Source organism: Chenopodium quinoa, unplaced genomic scaffold (genome assembly GCF_001683475.1).
Source record: "Chenopodium quinoa cultivar QQ74 unplaced genomic scaffold, ASM168347v1, whole genome shotgun sequence".
Lineage (NCBI taxonomy): Eukaryota > Viridiplantae > Streptophyta > Magnoliopsida > Caryophyllales > Amaranthaceae > Chenopodium > Chenopodium quinoa.
Genome location: NW_018742206.1, coordinates 388,659 through 408,677, shown reverse-complemented (window position 1 = coordinate 408,677; position 20,019 = coordinate 388,659). Strand labels below are relative to the sequence as shown.

General features: G+C 34.9%; 2 protein-coding genes across 2 annotated transcripts; one reads left to right on the top strand and one right to left on the bottom strand.

The window, feature by feature from the left end:
* Nucleotides 1-685: 685 nt before the first annotated feature.
* On the bottom strand, nucleotides 686-3,029 carry LOC110733452 (naringenin,2-oxoglutarate 3-dioxygenase-like). The gene is made up of 3 exons (XM_021913509.1): nucleotides 2,430-3,029; nucleotides 1,654-2,082; nucleotides 686-1,290 (listed from the first exon to the last, which is right to left on the bottom strand). Exons 1-3 carry the CDS (start codon nucleotides 2,808-2,810, stop codon nucleotides 1,003-1,005), a joined length of 1,098 nt encoding a protein of 365 aa, XP_021769201.1. The 5' UTR covers nucleotides 2,811-3,029; the 3' UTR covers nucleotides 686-1,002.
* Nucleotides 3,030-16,318: 13,289 nt separating this feature from the next.
* On the top strand, nucleotides 16,319-18,611 carry LOC110733290. Its single transcript, XM_021913305.1, has 3 exons — nucleotides 16,319-16,481; nucleotides 16,582-17,018; nucleotides 18,587-18,611. Exons 1-2 carry the CDS (start codon nucleotides 16,398-16,400, stop codon nucleotides 16,819-16,821), a joined length of 324 nt encoding a protein of 107 aa, XP_021768997.1. The 5' UTR covers nucleotides 16,319-16,397; the 3' UTR covers nucleotides 16,822-17,018; nucleotides 18,587-18,611.
* The last annotated feature ends 1,408 nt before the right edge of the window (nucleotides 18,612-20,019 follow it).

Here is a 20,019-nt window from a genome sequence, read left to right as displayed (position 1 = left end):
AAATTTAAGTAATAAAAACGCACACACATCAATTATACATTTTGTACTCCTAATCATATGAATTTTAAAAAACTCATACTCCCTCCTTTTTAAATACTTGATCCATTTCTTCATGCGTGGAGTTTTAAGAGAAATTGGAGAAAATAATAAAATATGGAGAGTGGGTTGTTAGAAGAATAAAAAAATTGTAAAAAAAAAAAACAAAAATAGTGGAGAGAATTAAAGGAGAGAGAATATGGAATTAATATTGTTGGGTCCACTTGGTGAGATAAATTAATTAAATATTGTAAAAGATTTCTAAATAAGAAAATTGAGCAAGTATTTAAAGACGGCCGGAAAAGGAAAGTAGAGCAAGTATTTAAAGTGGAGGGAGTAATGAGTAAGACATGTTCACTTCAGCTTAATTTCAGTTCAGTTCAGCTCCAATCAGTTCAATTCAGCTCCTAATTTCTTTCTCTCATAAAATATTCATTTCAGCCCAGTTCACTTCAGCTCCAATCAGTTTAGTTCAGTTCAGTTTAGCTTCAATCAGTTCAGTTCAGCTCCAATCAGTTCAATTCAGTTCAGCTCCAATCAGTTTAGGTTCAGTTCGGTTCAATTCATTCAGTTCAGCTCCAATCAGTTCAATTCAGTTCAGCTCCAATCAGTTCATTTTAGCTCAATTCAGTAAATGTAAACATACCTTAAATCATATGTACTTACATTTACACAAAATATAAACAATATCTCACATTTGCAAAATTTTAATACTATGCACTTTTTAAAAGCCAATATTACTACATAATGAATGATTCAATGAGCTAACCTATAAAACCATAAAGAGAGGGGGTTAAAAAAAAAGAAAAAAAAAAAAAAAAAACTTCGATCTGGAACTTTGTTTTATTTGCAAACTTTAATGGTAATTTCCCTTAATAATAATCAATTTCTTGGACATATTGTCTCAATTATTCACATTGAACAATAATATATTTGCACGATTAGATCAAGCTGAATTAAATCGATTTAATTAAGCTGGCTAAGCTTGAGATCAAGCTCTTCTTGTGACCAATTTTCTTCCTTAGCCAATTTCTTTAGTCGAACGATTTCGAGATACCTATTCTTGTGCCTGTTATTCATCTCAGCATACGTGATAGGCTCTTCCAACACTGCCTTCTCTCCCTCTTTTACGTTGAGCGGATAAACCTTTGCATCTTGTGCTGGATTCATGAATACTGCTATCGACGTTCGTGTCTCGATCGAGTTCACGATTGCTTGATGATCGGCACTCTTGAATCTTCCATTGCTCATGAACTGCTCATAACATTATGTTCTAAGCATTAATAAAATATGCTAGTATTCTTAACAAAACAAAGATTTAAATATATAATTGTCAATTTAGAGAGGGTAACGTTGTCTTTTACGTCATTTTAGTAACGGTTATAAATATATACTACCTCCGTTTTTTATTATGTGCAACAAAGTGGTATTATTTATGGGACATAATATATTCCTTTGTTGCACATAATAAAAAACGGAGGTAGTAATTGTCATTGTAATATACTGGCATGTCCTTGCCATATAGACGCAATAATGTACGACATAAACAAGTACAAAGTACTATACTAAATCAAAATTTAATTTTTTCAAAAAGTAAATGTTAGAGATTTGACTTACATAGGCATGATCACCAAGGTTAAGGACCAAAGCATTTTTGATAGGTCGAACGGTGACCCAAGTTTTGCCACCATCTTTTGTAGCTTGTAACCCACCAACATGGTCTTGGAGGAGCAAGGTAATGGAGCTTGGATCGGTGTGTCGCTTAAGACCGACAGCTAGCTCGGGTTGTGGGCACTTAGGGTAATGGTTAACCACCAAATGCTGGCTAATATCACCCATTGACTTTGCATAGGCATCTTTGTCTAACCCCAAACCCTCGGACAAGAGCTCGAACATCTTGCAGGACAAGTTCATCATATTTTCGCCGTAGGCTTCAACCATGGCCTTCCATTGCTCAGGTTTGCTAGGCCATCTTGAGTAGTCTCGCCCTTGTACCGGATATGTGAAGAAGAGCACTAGCTCACGCCAATTTGCCACTGCCTCCCCCTGTTACAACACGTTTCATTAGACATTTTAATTTACCGTGTTATAAGATATTTCATGAGACATTTTTACTCAATTAATTTCAAAACGTGTTATTGAATAAATATATTGATACTTACCTTGCCAGTATTTAACCATCATAAACAAGTATTATTTACTGTTTTCTAGGCCACTTGAATAAGTAGACTTGAATATAAATACGAATTATTATATATGTCAAATCTAACGGTGTATATTGTACATGTAACAATTCAAAGAATTGAATTGGAAGATTAATTATGTAGTGTAAGTGTGTAACTTTGACTATGGCTATATATTATGTATGTGCATGAAAATACAAGTAAATTTACCGTGAGATGACTAGAGATAAGGAAACCACCCTTATGCTTTCCAGGAGACATCTCATACTTGAGCTTCTCTTCATCAGGAAGAGCAAAAAACTCCTTAGTATACTTTGTCATTTCATTGATGAGCTCAACATCAATACCATGATCAACCAATTGAAAGATCCCCCATTCCTCGCACGCCTCGACAACTTTCTTCAGGATTGCCTCTCTTCTACCTCCGGGATGCTCCTCGTCGATTCCGGCTAGCGAGATCACCGGAATGTCATCACTAAACTCATTATGAGCAACCTTAGCCTTATCCCTCTCATCTATAATGTAACCATCTTTTAATGTGGTTTCTTTGGCTAACGTTGAAGGTGTTACAAATGCTGATGTGGGGGCCATTTTTATTAATTTTCTCTCTTTTTCTTGTTTATTAAATTTTGTTACTCTCGTGTTCTTTATTTGATTAAGTAATGATTTGATGATTACCAACTTTGGATGATCAGCTATATATATAGTACGGAGTAACGGCTATGACAAGGTAAGATATTCATTTTATGTACCACCAAAATAAATAAATAAAAAATATATGTATTCAGTCAATTTAAGGCAGCGTTACAACCCTTAAAATAATTCGGACTAACGGAGTACTCTTAAGTAATTGAACGTTATTAGTTAAGTCAAAGTCAGCGGTTATCAGTTATGTTTATTTAAGCCGTACTTATTGAAATACAATAACACTAATCAACAAATGTATATCATTAAAAAAAAAAAGTCTTCACCAAACAATCCGTCCATCAAGTATATATTACCTCCGGTTTTTATTATATGCAACTTTGGTGTAATATTTGTGGGACATAAAAAATTCCAAAGTTGCATATAATACGAACCGGAGGTAGTATATGATATGCATTATCTGATCTATAATATTTAATAGAGGATATGTACAACTTGTTGGGGGATATATAATGTTATTTAATAAAGGATACGTACAATTTTGTTGTAGGATATGTATTGTTTGTTATAGGATATGTAATATTTGATAAAATGTATGTATAATTTATATTTGGTAGAGGATACTACAGTTTGTTAGTGGATTTCATCATATATCCAATAGAAGATATTGTCCAGCCTGGCCTAGGGGGTACAAATTCTTAAATGAACCTGGTTCACATTAATTTATTGTGACCACCAACATTAGAGACAATATGATTGTTTTATTAATAAAAAATAAAGGTCACTATATTAAAACAAAGGTTATTATGTTGAAATAAAAGTTAGTATGACATTATAAAAGCTATAAGATGTTAATTTTTTAATGAAATTTTTAGTATAATGGTCAATATGAATAATAAAGATCACTATGTTAAAATTAGGTCACTATTCAACATAGCGTCGTACTTTAACTTCATAATAACATTAAGGAAAATTTGAATTTTAGTACCTCAAAACACTACTACATTTTTTATCTATTGCAACCCCCAAATCCGTTGTATTAGGCGTCAAAATCCGTGGCATTAGGCCTAATGCAACGGCAATGTACCGTGGCATCTGCTGGCGTTGCAGTAGGTCTAATGCAACGGCATATGACACCTAATGCCACGGCTCCACTGATCCGTGGCAATAGACCAATACCTATTGCAACGACATAACTTATCCGTGGCAATAGAGTACTGACTAATAATTATGATGAAATTGAACCTATTGCAACGGATGAAGCTAATTAATACAATGATAGGAGTACGTATCTACTGCAACGGATTGATCATTGGGTTTTTTTTTTTTTTTTTTTTTTTGTTGGGATGAAATGGTAATATAATATTAATTAGTCGGTACAAATCTAAATATACTAACATAAACAAATTAAAGTATCATTTATATATAATAATTATAATGCAAAATACGTACATTACAAAATATTACTTGCCTATTTTTGGTATGACATACCCTACTAATAATAAATAAAAGTTAGATAATTAATTTGATCGTCCAAAATACAAATTGTCAACATATATATAAGCCGAAATATCCAAATCTTCACAAAGCCGGAACTTGAATAAGAGTCGCCAACATATATGCACCATTTGTTATATGGCTAGTCACTATACTTCCGCTCCATTTCACTCCCCATGCACCTACACGTAAAATTGAAAAAAATAAAAGAAATATAATTAAACTAAATTATAAATTATAATAGACTAAGCCCACAATCAACATAGCTCAGATTATGGTTGTTTAAAAGATGGCAGCAAAGAATTTTTTTTTTACACAAAAAGGAAAATATTATTAATTTATAGTGGCAGTAGCCACATTAATTACCAAAAGATAAGCATTCCAAGTCTGAAAAACAAAATAGCACCCCGGAATATAACAAAGTACTAGCTAAATAACCAACAAGAAATAGAACTAAGTAGTAGTCAAAGGTATTCTGGAATCAAAAGCACCGATTCATGCACTGTAGGTGAACTAATTAAGTTGCCACCATTATTTCTGGAAGGGGCACAGTAGGAAAATTGTTAGAAGTGTGCACCTAAGAGAAGCTAAAAACTGTAAGTCTGTAAAGATGCCAAAATTTATACCAAGAATTTCCTTATCATTCTTCTCCCATCAATAAAAAAAAAAAAAAAAAAATCAATGCGGTGCAGAAAATTAATGCCCCCGTACATTGCTTAAATTTTTTTTTTATACTGCGCCAGATTATGACCAAAAACAGTAACAGGGACAACCCAGCTAACCGTCCATGAAAACGAGTCTAGTGCCTCTCCATTAGCACAACACAAGGACACACATAAGGAGATAACAATATAGATGTAGAAAAAGTTGCATGCAAACAATACTTTCATTCATTTACATCAATTATCTCACTACACATAATAAAGGCACCACCTGAACTAACTGAGGTACCAAGACGGAATAAGAGGTAAGAGCAGTCAAGAATTAAACACCAGAACTAACTCACTAAGAGGTAAGAGCAGTCAAGAACTGCAACCTCATTTAAGCAATACACAAATTCAGCATGCAACCTTGCAAGGAGTCAAAAAACCGTAACATCTTTGTTCATGTGACACTTTTTACATTTATGCTTTTAGAGAAAATCGCAGCCATAGTAAACAACAGATTAGTCAGAACCAAGCTGAAGAGAGAAATTATACCTTCTCAAGAATAGCCGATTAGTCATCCGTGTGAAATTTACCCATATACTTTAACATCTCTATTTTCATGTGACACTCAGCAACAATTACTCACAGCCATTGAAAGTGTTAATTAAACTCTACATGTGCTTGTAGATCATGCTGGTTGTGCATTTTTTTAGCAAATTCTTCTTCCCCGAGCTCAGCTTCATCACAGGCTATCTCTTCCCTGCAATTTACACCTTATCAAATCTCCAAAATTCATATTCATGGTATGTAGAAATTGTCACAATCGATAGAATAGACACTAGCATAGAAGAAAGTAGAAACAAGGCTAAGAATTGCTAGGTAGAGAATTTTCTAATGTCCCTGACTTTGCTACATGTATCATACACCACGAGAACGATGCTAAAGAGATGAATCCATGAGTAGGAGAAATTTAAGGGAGGAATTATACTCCTATGAGCTAGTAGATAAGTAAATGTAAGCCGACAAAGCCACCGCAAAAATTATTTAATAGAGCTATTATACAAATATAACAGGTTATCAACTTCACTAAGAGAAAGAAAGTAACAACAAAAAGGTAAATATGCAAGATTTACTTCATTATCCCCCTTTACTACTGCAGTATAAGGCCCTAGACCCTAGATCAACACACACCAAGGTATTCAACAAATAATAAGTTAGCTTGGACAAGATACTCATAACTAGATCAGTATTTAGTGATTCTGAAGTACAGAAAGGGAAACAAAAAAAAGAAAAAGAAAACTCACTTAGCCATTTATTCACATAATCACATATGATGTACAAGGCAAGGTCATTGACTTCCCTGGTATCTTCTTCTTACCACACCCGTTTCCTCTTTATATTTCTTTATTTCTTTGTGTTTTTTTCATTTAGCCAAAAAATGAATCTCAAAGCATGGGGAAATAGAGTACACTAATATATATATATATATACAAAATCCAAGGAAGAGAAGATCACAAAAACCAGAAATCTCCTTCCACCTAATTGCAGCATCCTATGCAATAGTTTGAATATTATGTGTTGTGGCTAATGTTTCAACCACCTCCACAATGCAGTCCCTATCAATAAGCATAAAAACTGAATTAAATACTTCGTATGTACTAAATACAAAATATAAAACTGTCTAGTTATGAAATCTGAAACTAAAAGATAGCAGAGAAATGGCACACAAAATCCAATTATTAAAAGCTTATGGACATATTCCATATCATTGATATCAATTATAAAATCATTACACGATTATAGTTTCAAGAGAATAAAACATAACATTTGTGTTAATAATTGACAATGGTAATTATGCTCTACATGTACTAAGAATTATATCAAACAATTATACCTCATAACTTTTTATGCACAACCCTTTGAGTTATAGAAGGGCAACTAGGTGCAAACATTATGCTTACACAAACCAATAAAAGGGATTTCAACCAATCCAAATTCCATCCATTACAACTAAGATTAATTTTTGGCAAGTTTAATCATTTGGAAAATTGGAATGCTTTCAGAAGAAAAAACACAAAAACTAGGACCTAAGTTTGAAGAGTTGACAAGCTTTTATGATATATAAATTATAAAAGCATAAATTGCCTCCAAAGCTAAGTTATCAATACTGACACCAAACCACTAGCAATCCTTGACACCCTCCAGAACCATCCAACTCATCGCCAAAGCCACCTGATTACATCAACATCTTCTCACATCCCCTACAATACCCCACAGAGCATAACCACCATAGTTAGGCCACCGGACGCCAAGTTTAACCACTGCCACTCTTTACCATCAAATGACCTACAAGACCCACTACCTTCACCAAGCACAGATTGACAAACCCCTTCACTCACCCTGTAGAGACTATTGCGCACACCTCCTGCACCCACTCATACCACTATAGACATCTCATGTATTTGGCAGACAGGACTTAAGATACACTATATAACTATGTAAGCAACTTCGAGAGAGGGCTTAGGATATACCCTCTCATACCAAATTAGTTTAATTAGAGACAGTTAAATGGCAGCACAAGATCTGATACTACAACTGTAGAGCAAAAAAGATTACCAGATCATTTTGAATTTACAGAATAGAGAAAACAGCAATATGTACAAGTATAGAGGTGTAGCAATAACTAATTTAATTGACTATTGTATTAGTTAACCCTACCGTTGCAATAGGCTATCTATTGCGACGACATTGAATAGGGCGTTGCAATAGCTCATTTTTTGGCGTTGCATTTGATAAAAAATGTAGTAGTGAAAATGGGGGTAATTGAATTTTAGTACCCATCTAAAATTTTATTTTAAATTAGTACCTCCAAAATGACAAAACTATAGGTTTCAGTACCTCCGTCTAGTTCCGTTAATTTTTCCGTTAGTGGGGCCCGTTTCTAATTATTTAATTATTTAATTTATTAAAAAAAAAGAAAAAACATTTTATAAAAAAAAACATAAAAAATTTAAAAAAATAATTAAAAAATAAAAAAAAAATGATTAGCCACCACCGGCGCCAACCCCCACCGCCGTCACCCATCCCAATTGACCACCCTCGACCCACGAAGTCAGCCGGCCGACCTTCCTCGAACCATGAAACCAACCGTCCGACCACCCTCGATCGACCTTCAAAACGAGCCCAACTGTACCCTAACAACCACGGCGCTTTGTGGGTTTGGTATGGGTGTGGGTTGGAATTTCGGCAGTTCGGCGACGGTTTTGGGTAAGGGAGAGGAGTTCTGCGGCGGTGGTAGGTTGATTTGCTGCTATCGGCTTCTCGCTGGGCTGGTTTAGGTGGTTCGACGCTGGTTTGGAGTCGGGAGATGACGATGGGGGCTTCTCGCCGGGCGGGATTGGGTTGAGGTCTGGGTAGTTCGGCGACGGCTTCGGGTCGGGGAGACAACGATGGGGCTGGGTTAAGGTGACGGCCATGGTACGGTAGTGGTGGCCACCGTTGCGCTAGGGTTTCAGGGAAGGGGAAAAGAGGGAGGGAAAGGGAAAGGGAGGGGTGGGGTGTCGCGGCCAGGAACGAGGAAGGGAGAAAAGATGGTGGTGGTTGCGCTAGGGTTTCGGGGAAGGGGAAAACAGGGAGGGAAAGGGAAGGGGTGGCTGGCGCCGGTGCCAGGGGAATTCGGCCACCAACAGCCGGAAGCCGGCGCCGGCGCTGGTGTCAGTGGCTGTTTTTATTTTATTTTTTTATTTTTTACAGTTTTTTTTTTATAAAATGTTTTTTCTTTTTTTTTAATAAATTAAATTATTAAATAATTAGATAATGGGCCCCACTAACGGAAAACTTAACGGAACTAGACGGAGGTACTGAAACCTATAGTTTTGTCATTTTGGAAGTACTAATTTAAAATAAAATTTTAGATGGGTACTAAAATTTAATTACCCCCATATTCGAGGTACTAAAATTCAAATTTTCCTTGTTTTTAATTAGCAATTAATTATATACTTCTTTGTAGACATGTATACTAGTTGGATTGATTTACCAAGAGGTGATCCTGGTTATTTTAAAGGTTGCATGAACTTCTTGAAACTTGCTAAAGAGACTCTTTTACCAAATACATGGGAAACTAAATGCCCATGTAATAAGTGCAAGTTAAATAAAACGAATTCTGTAGAAGAAGTTGGAGGCCATATTTTATTTCATGGTTTTTATAAAAAAAACTATAGAAATTGGGTATTTCATTGTAAAGATGAAGGGAGTAAGACCTATGATCTAAGTGATGATCAAGTAAATGCAGTAGGTCGAGATGATATGGACGGATTACTAAGAGAAACTTTTAGAGTTAATACACGACAAACCGACAAAACTCAAGATCCATCATTTAATGAACAAAGTATTGAAGATGACAATTCATATGACATGGATGAGGGGTTTACTATTTATCGTGAGGTAGATGATGAGTATCAATCAACTTTCTCAAATGAAGAATAGGCAAAGTATAAAAATCTCATAGAAGCTTCTGAAAAAGGCATGTATGAGGGGTGTACTACGTTTTTCGAAACTTTCATTTCTATTGCATTTGTTTCACCTAAAGTGTATGTTCCATTGGTCTACAGAGTCATTTAATAAATTACTTGAACTTCTAATTTACGCATTTCCCATAATTAAGGAGTTGCCATCGTCCTATTATGAAGGCATGAAGATAATAAATGATTTAGGATTAGGATATGAGAAAATTCATGCATGTCCAAATGATTGCATGTTATATTGGGGTGACTTCGCTAATAAAAGTGAGTGTCATATATGCCATACATCAAGGTGGAAAAATGTGAAAGGAAAGGAGGGTGATGTAAATGAAAAAGGAAAAAAAGCATGTAAGAAAGGCGAGGCAGCTAAAGTAATGCGGTACTTTCCCCTTATCCCTAGATTAAAGAGGCTTTACATGTCATCTAAAACTGTAGAGGACATGAGATGGCACTTTAATCGTAAGGATGATAAGATTCTATGACACCCTGCTGATGGCGAGGCATGGAAAAAATTTGATGAAAAATATACAGAGTTTGCCGCTGATCCTCGCAATGTTAGATTAGGCCTAGCGAGTGATGGTTTTAATCCATATCGTCTTATGAACACAAATTATAGTACATGGCCGGTGGTCCTCATTCCTTATATTTTACCACTATGGCTTTGCATGAAACCATCATCCTTTATTCTTTCTATAATTATTCCTGGTAAATTTGGTCCTGGTATGGATATTGATGTGTACTTGCAACCACTAATCCATGAATTGAATTTATTGTGGGAAGGTGTTAATGCTTTTGATTCTTATAGTGGAAGCAACTTCAAACTGCGAGCACGAAAGGCTACAAAGCTCTACTATTAATGACTTTCCGGCTTATGATATGATGTCAGGTTGGAGTACGAAAGGCTACAAAGCTTGTCCTTCTTGCACTCATTCTACTTATTCAGATAGATTTGGTGGCAAAATTATCTACCCTGGGTATCGAAAATGGTTGCCTATTGATCACCCATATCGTTCACAAGCTAATTTGTTTGATGGGAAAGAAGAATATGGTATTGCTCCGATTCATACTAGCGGGACCGAAGTTTTGAAGCAACAAGAAGGGGTAAAGTATGTATATGGGAAGACAAAAAAAGTTCCTAAAAAAAGAGGGAAAAAAGTTGCCAATGAACTTGATGATGATTGTGATCCCGATGGTGATGATGTTCTTTGGAAAATGAAAAGTACATTTTTTAAATTAGTGTATTGGGAGCATAATCCTCTTAGACATAATTTAGATGTTATGCACATTGAAAAGAATGTGTCCGGTATATTATTAGGAACTCTTTTAGATATGGATAATAGTAGGGATGATGATAGTGGTAGAGAAGCCCTAAAGAATTTGAATATAAAACCTCATCTATGGATCAACCTTCAAGGTTACATCCCGTCGGCCGCATACACCATGTCTAACGAGGAGAAAGAACGATTTTTGTAAGTCTTGAAAAAGATGAAAGTTCCTGATGGATATGGATCTAATCTGCAAAGATGTGTGAATCTAAAGCAATGGAAACTTATTAATATGAAAAGTCACGACCATCATATTCTCATGCAAGATATCCTCCCGGTTGCTTTAAGGGCGTCGAATGCCACAAGAGTTATTGACTTGCTTGAGGAGTTGTCTGACTTTTTTAAAAAGATATGTTCAACTGCTATAGATACAAGGGAATTAGATACCATTCAATCAAAGCTCGTGTTGACTCTTTGCAAGTTTAAAAAGAATTTTTACCAACATTTTTTACAATCATGGTTCATCTACTAATTCATTTAGTGGAAGAGCTCAGACTAGGCGGACCAGTTCATTATAGATGGATGTATCCTGTTGAAAGGTACTTATTATTATTATTATTACTATTATTATTACTATTATTACTATTATTATTATTATTATTATTATTATTATTATTATTATTATTATTATTATTCTTTTTATTTGTATTATTTAATTTTTTATATAATAATTTTTCCTATTCTTTCACATTCACATACAAAATCGTTACTGTAATTCAAGGTACTTCGCCTTTTTGAAATCTCATGTAAGCAATAAAGCGCAACCGGAAGGATCTATAGCAGAAGGTTACCTTTTTGGGAGACAATTGCATTTTGTTCGAGATATTTAGAAAGTGTTGAGACTATGTTCAATAGACCTAGAAGGAATGAGTATGGTCGTGTTGTTGGAAAGAAAGAAAATGTCCGTTTGGATAATAGAAGTTTAAAGCAAGCTCATCGCTATGTTTTACTTCATTCTGATGAACTAAACCCGGTGCTCAAGTAAGTAGCATTATGTGTTTAGTTAAAGTGTCCAATATATACTTGTTACTAACATAAAATTTACAATCTCGATAGTGAGTTCCTAAAACTAAAGAGGCAAGAGAATGACGTTGGAGGAAGTCAAGCTGATGAGGAAGTCAAGCTAATGAATCTATTGAAAATCAGTGGATAATTGATGAATTTGCAGATTGGTTGAAAAGCCAGGTCATATGCTTTTACATATAGGGTCTTTTTATTTTCATATTATACAACTTTCTAATTCTATTTTTATTATTCTCGAATTATAGGTCCATAAGTTAGATGATAGCACGATAGATGGAAAGTTAAGAAAAGCCTTAGCCGGTGGCTTGAGTAACCGCGGGAAAAGGATGAAAAGTGTTATTATCAATGGTTACAAATTTGATATTGTGGATCGTGAGAGATTTTGAGTAACTTAGAATTCAGGAATCATGGTGGAAGCAGAGGGTCACGAATATTATGGAAAACTCAAAGAAATTTTGGAATTAGATTATTATGGTTTGTATAAGGTTGTATTGTTTCGTTGTGATTGGGTCGATATCAGTAGGGGTATCAAAACAAATCCGAATGGAAGTGTTTGTATCAATTTCTCAAAGTTGATGCACACTGGTTGATTTTTGCGTGATGATCCATTTGTTTTCTCATCTCAAGCAAAACAAGTTTTTTATATTGAGGATGAGATACAAAAAGGGTGGTGTCATGTTGTGAAAACTAAGCCTAGGGACTTGTTTGATATACCTGAATAATTTGTTTACAACTTTTATAATTTATTATAGATTTGAGTTCATAAATTTGGATGGTTGTGTATTTTTATATTTCATTTAGTTATTCTAATTCATCAAAGTTTGTATTTTGTAACTTAATTTCTGTTTTTGTTAACTAAATTCTAGAACTGAAAATAGAACTGAAATTCAAATCTGAATTCAGTTCTGGATTTTAGTTTTGATTTCAGCTCTGAACATTAGAAATGAATTCTAGAACTGAAATTCAAATCTGAATTCAGTTTTGGAATTCAGTTTTGAATTCAGCTTTGAACATCAGAACTTAAATCAGAGGTGAAATTCAGAATGCTTGTGTGTGTGTGTGAGTGTGTGAAATTCAGAGCTTGTGTGTGTGTATTTGCAAAATTCATGGGCTACAGTGTTGGGTTATTTTGTAGATGTATTTACCTGTTTTTCTTGTGCTTCTTGTTTTTCTTTTTCTTTCAATATTTTACCAAATTCAGGGGTATCAAAATTCTTGTGCTTCTTGTTTTTCTTTTTCTTTTGTTAATCTTTCTTGATGTGTTTACCTATCTTCATGCATTTTATTTATACTTGCTGGTGCTTTATATATTAAACATATGGATTATGGTGTGTATTAGAAGCCTAGAAGTGCTAGAAATCTTTATTACAGTGACTACTTGGAACTTTTGGCTGAAGATGATTGCTTCTTTTGTGCTTTATGGATTGTTTTAAACCTGAATTACCAACTCCGTTTCAAGTTTTCAGAACAACTGTCTCTAATGCCCTAAATTTACAACCAGGATACATTATGCATAGTTTTTTGTGAATCTGTTGTTTTCTAACTTGGCATGCAGTTTCTTTGGTTAACTGATGTGTGTGTATTCACATATGTATATTTTAGATGTACATATATTGTCTTGTGTTTATATCAGTTTTGACAGACTAATGTAGCTTATCTTATGGTTTTATCAGGTAAAAGATGACTTATCGAAGCAAGAGAGCAAGGGAAATACTTGCTGCCACAGCTAAGTCGCATGATCCACTGTTAGCACAGTCACCAATTACAACTACTGCACGTGAGTCATCTGCTACTGAAGTTGTTTCACAACCCACCAAAAAACAAGCTATTAAGTCACTACAGACTGAGATACTTAAAGATGACAAATGGGGACCTTTTTCTCCACCCATTACCACTACAAAATCTGACCAACAACCACCTAATAGTTTAGGATCCATTTGGAATAACCCTCCTGGTTCAACATCGAGTTCAGTCAAAGAAGCAACTACATCAAGTTAACAGAAAAAATATCCAGCAAAAGTTTCATCGAAAGTCTCACCTAATATCCCACCTAACATTCCACAGTGGAAAAGAATCAGAAAAGATCCCGAAACAATCTAATTCTTTACGACTAAAAGCACTTCCGGATTGGCCTGCAAACATAGATTTTGACGACAAGGAGGAGGTTCTAACCATAGGTAAATATTTTTATTAAAGTTGTCTGCTGCTGCTTGTTGTTGTTGTGGTGTGTTTCTGCCCTGTTGCTACTGCTTGTTGTTATTGTGGGGGTGTTTGTGAATAGCTTTGGTAGAGTAGATGAGTACATGCAATTGTAGAGATGTATTCGACACTCTTAGAGTCTTAGCAAACAACAAATTGCATGTACTCCCCCCATCATAAACAAATAAACTTCACATTACTTTCTTTCCTTTTAAGTAAAAGCAAATGGTATATAAAAAAAATAAAAAAAATGCCCAGCAGAGAGCGTTATATCAATCTAGGATAGTTGTCAAAGATAAAACATGAACAATGAAATCATGATGTAATGAAATATGATAATTCAATTGATTGTTTATACAACAATTTCAATAACTTTCCGACTATCTGGATCATCTATTTATCAAAATACCAATGTAAATGTATTAAGCTTACTTGAAAGCACAAAGCAAATGGATAATTTATGTCACCAATAGCTAGGCACTATAAATAAAAAGGGCTATAGTCCTGTGGAGATTGTTATAAAGGCAAGTGTATGGTGTAGAATCAGTAGATTTTTTTAAAAACCACAGTAACATGTATGCAATTGTGTTATGTAAATGAGAGTAAGAGCAGTCAGAAATATGTCGAACTTGTGCACTTATTGGATTTTGGCTTGACTGTCTTCATAACTTATATTGAAGTTATGCTTGCAATAAGTGTTTACCTTTATACCTTTCGCTAGTGCTAATTTCATGCTGTGTTTTGTTGGTCCGGAGGATTGGGGAGGTTTTATGAATCAATATATCTATCATAACCAATTGGAACCGAACACGTTATGCTAGTTCAAGAAAAAAAAAGTCCTACCATAATGATAACAATAACATAGGTTTTGTTTGAATATAAATTTTAAGTAACAGATCAGAGGTAGTTGTATTTTGAGAGAGACAAAAAATGCATCAATGCATACATTGCTTCACTGATTCATAATATAAGGAATAAAAGCAGAAATTATGCAAATTAAAGGCTTACATAATTGATATTTAAACAAAGGCAGGAGCTCAGTTTACCATACATGCTAATTGAGAATCATCATCCTTGTATTCTTTTCTATGTATTACATTCTAATATACTCATTATTCCTTGACAAACAACACTAATAACACATGCTCATTTACGGTATAAAAATCAGGTAAATGCTACATAGATCCTGTACTACTTCTGTTAAAAATTTCAGCCGAATTCCATTTGGTAGAATTAGAGCAATATGAAATTTTAAGATGTTTGGAAGGGTTGCCTTACAAATTACTAGCTCTGAAATTTCCAGAATGTTCAATAGTCTTTTTCTATTTGGTTTGAGGTATAACTGATAATATTACTTGCTGCTTGCCACTTAATTTGCTTGCTAATCCACTTAAACTGATTATTTCTTTTAACTTAATTTTGTTGTTTTATTTAGATGCTAAGGGTAATACTACGTTAGTAAGTGGTATTATTCTGCCAATTGACGTATGGAGTAATAACGGCGTCCAGTACTATGTCGAATTCAATGATTTATGCCAGCCAATTAGGAAGGGTGGACATATTTTGGTTAAATTCATTAGTATGATTGCGAAGATGGAGTCACATTGTCCAGTTGAGGAAAAAGATTGGCATGCAATCGACAAGCATTTTAAAGGGAAAATTATTAAAGACATAAGAGTAAGTATATTCATCCCTAATATATCCCCTGTCATTGCCTAAACACACATACTTAGCCGGTCTCTTACTTCTAATTGATTACTTATTTATATTTTTAACTAATATTTTTACTGAAGGACCATTTTGTGATTCCTCCTGGTGCGGAATATGACAACCAAGCTTTAAAGCATGCCAATAAATGTTGTAGGCAGTTCAAATACTCTCTGAAACTGATTTATTACAAGCCATTGGAGAAGAAATTGGATGATATTTGTAATAATGTGCCACATGGAATTACCAGTAGTAACTAGGTTAAGTTGGTAAAATATTGGGATTCGGATTACGAGAAAGTAAGGACAATATTTACCTTATTGTTTACTCTATTAAGCTGTAATTAATCTCTAACTAAAAAATCTGAAAATGTGATTGCAGACTATGTAAGCATGCGGTAAAATGGCACGAGCTTCTCAAAATCAGATTCATACATCTGGCTCTAAAAGTTTTGCAAACCAACAAGCTGATTATGTATGGAATACATATGTCATTTTATATTTACTTAGGATGTTAGTAAGAGCAAAGCCAGGTTATATGCGTTATATACTATTGTACACATATTTAATGCTTGTTTTGCCTTATTATTTATAAGAAGATGATATTGGACAAAAAATGAGCTTGTTAGCGCTGTGGATTAAAACCTATACGGGTAAAGACGGAAGATTTCTTTCTGACACAATCACTGAAGATTTTGTGGTATGGTTTTGTGACAGATTTCTGGTATCATATTGTGTAGATTTTGTGGTGTGATTTTGTGTTATTTGTGGTCTTACATTACTTCTAAATGTTGGTATAGGATGATGTTAAAGCTAAGGTTGAAGAGCTGAGGATGATGCACCCTAAGATGTTTGAACAAGAGCTTGAAGATGAAGCATTTCAGCAAACTATGTATGGCAATGAGATTCCAGATCGTCCTGTGGGTTACGGATTAGGGGTTAAAGAGGGGGAAATTTTCGGAGTACGTGGTGTGTTAAGGAAGGAAGGGTATGGAAAAATTCAAAAGAGGAATATTGTGATGGATAGTGTTAAAGAATAAGTGAATGCTTTACACAAAAAAAATGATACACTATCTCAAGAAAATGAAAAGCTGAAAGACCGGGTCGGCTACAATAGTCTTCTTCTTAAAGCGCTTGTTGGACAATTTTCTCATATTGTAGGTGCAGTTCGTCAAGGGAATGCATCTCCGGATCTTTTAAACAAAGCATCTGAATTCTTAGGAAAGGCTAGCATCAGGTAACAAAGTCACATTTCTCTTTATAACTGAAATCAGAACTGAAATCCAAAACTAAATTCAGATCTGAAGTTCAAAACTGAAAATCAGATTTGAAATCAGAACTGAAATCCAGAACTGAATTCAGATCTGAAGTTCAGAATTGAAAATCAGATTTGAAATCAGAACTGAAATTCAAAATGGTTGTGTATGTGTGTGAAATTTAGAGCTTGTGTGTGAGTGTGTGTGAAAGTCAAAGCTTGTGTGTGTGTGTGTGTGTGAAAGTCAGAGCTTGTGTGTGTTTGTGTGTGAGAGTCAAAGCTTGTGTGTGTGTGTGTGTGTGAAATTCAGGGCTTGTGTGTGTGTGTGTAATAATAATAATCTGCCTAAGGTTCTCTACTCTAGAATACTCCCATTCATACTGCTTGTCTTCGCTGCTGCTTGTTGTCCTGCTCCCTGCCTAAGCTTTGGATGAAACCTTTTAAGTAAAATAAAGTTACAACCTAAATAAGCTGCTTGGCTGCCCTTCTGAGGCTAGGATAGAAGCAAATAGTTCAGAAAACAAAGACTAGATGTATATTGGAGAACATTTGAAGTTCATGACAGCTTGACAAAGGAAAAGAAATATGCAAGTTTTGGTTTCACTTTAAATTAGTTTAGTGAGTTAGCTCACCCAAGATAAACAATGGTGACTAGAAAAGAATTAAGCACCAGTAGTAGAAGCATAAAAACCATGAATAACTTTGTATTTTCTGTAATATAGTGTAAGAATTACCTGCTGGCTGAGAATGTGAGGAACTCTAACTTTCTTGGATCCATCAACCATCCGTTTGCTTAGTAAATGGCTTTCTGATGGAGCATTTTCAATCTGCAAGGATTTCAGCATGGATGTCAGCTCCATAACTAAATAAGTTTATGCAATCCTAGCACCTAGGATTAACAAGCTACAGAAAATGGTCTCAACTTCATACAATTACATCCGCTAAAGCTCCATACTAATGCTACCAGGGTACTGACCATGCAGCTTAAACTTAAGGTAGAAATAACAGTGATACAGTAGACAGGCATAATCACAAAATATACATGTATTTCAATACCCTCGTGCAACGATTTTACACAATCAGTTGCATGATCACTTTCTAAATTGGGACACTTAAGAAGTAACCTCTCTAAACAAAGCAAGAATTAACATCAGAAACCTTAAACTTATCTGGATAGCAAAGTAGTATTGAGTATGGGGCTATTCTGCTTGTTTTCGTGTATTGTCTTTGTAAATTAGATCCATTGTTTCTTTAACAATATGTGTTGACAATTACTGTTTTGTATACTGCTGGATGTAACTGAAGGTACTGCTTATAGAATTCTGTGCCAGCTTTTGTACTACTTGATCCATGATTCGTTCAGTTAAGCTTTGGATTTGTCCGCAATACTGATCTAGTCAAGAACTCATGATGAAAGACCTTTTGGCTTTTTTTTGTTCATTTATATTTCTATGTTTAACTCACAATTCTATGTTTAAATACAACATGTTGAATATTTAGCCTATATTGTGTAATGTACTAATTTATACTTTGTATTTTTTTTTTTGAAGATTGGAAAAGGCAATGTAGGTGCAACAAAAGAATAGGCCGGGACACTTGAGCATCAACAAGCGACTATATCGATCAATATGGCCATCATATATCTATTTTGGTTTTTAGTCTTATATGAGTGATGTATTTATTTAGGGACAAGCTACTATAATATGCGACTTTTTATTTTTAATGATTGTACTGTGTTGATGTTTTCTTTTATAAATTTGGTAATTAACTACGTACTCTTATTGTTGTTGATTAATTATTGTTTTTTTTTAATCTAGTTATATAGAATATTTGTTTATTTTTATTTTAATGTTATTAATTCAATTTAATTTATGATAAATTTAAATTACTATAATGTATTTATGATGGTAATAATTTAATAAAAGGAAAAAAAACGCTTAAAAATAATTCTAGACGCTTTTTAATGTCTACATATTTGCACATTTTCAAATTTCAAAGAGCTTCTCGCCATACCACAGGCTGATATCAATAAACGCAAGACAACAAAAAGCGCCTCTAAATTTGAATATGTGGACATGTAAAAGCGTTGCTAAAAATACACACATTTGGGATAATGCGCGAAATACGTAATTTTCGGCGCTTCGTATATTAGTTAGGACACAAAAAAGCGTCGAGATTTTTTGTGTCCATAAAAATTTTTAACTCACGTAATTTCGACGCTTTTTAGCAGCGTCGAGAAAAAAAATTCGACGCTAAAAAGGCCTAAAAAGCGTCTAGAAAACACGCTTTTTGTAGTAGTGTCAGCAGCTGTCTAAGTCAGCCTCTACTTCGAGCTTTCCAAACAGATTCAAGAATACATCCGCAGGGAATGCTCAATCCTTGCATGAGAGCCATACAGGCGGTAATACTGTCCACTATGACCCTAAGATGATCAAGAATGAACCGTATGTACCCCCTATGGTCTACGACCCGTATTCTCCTCATTTCATGCAGCCGGCCCTCTCTGGGGGTCAGGCGGCATATAACGTCCAACCTTTGGGCTGGCAGCTCCGACTGCTCAAACTTGGTGAACAAACTTCTGCATTCACTTAGGAAATAACCGAAGCCACACAGGCAGCCAAGGTTAAGAATGTGTTGGTAGGTGCTTATGATGGTACCACCAACCCGGAGGACCACCTCATGGCCTACTCCAACCTCATGCACATGCAAGGGCTAGAGGATGTTATGTGGTGTCGGTGCTTCCCGACTACATTAAAGGGCATTGCCTAACAATGGTTTGGCAACCTGCCAGCCGGGTGCATCGATAACTTCAAGAAGCTTGCCTTCCTGTTTGCCTCCAACTTCTCGATGAACATCCCTGCCAAAAAGACAAGTCTCGACTTGAGCACCATCCGGCAGGGAGATAGAGAAGGGCTCCGCTTCTATGTCAGGCTGTTCAACCTGGTAAGAATTTAAATCTAGGGGCTGTCTGACGAGGTAGCCT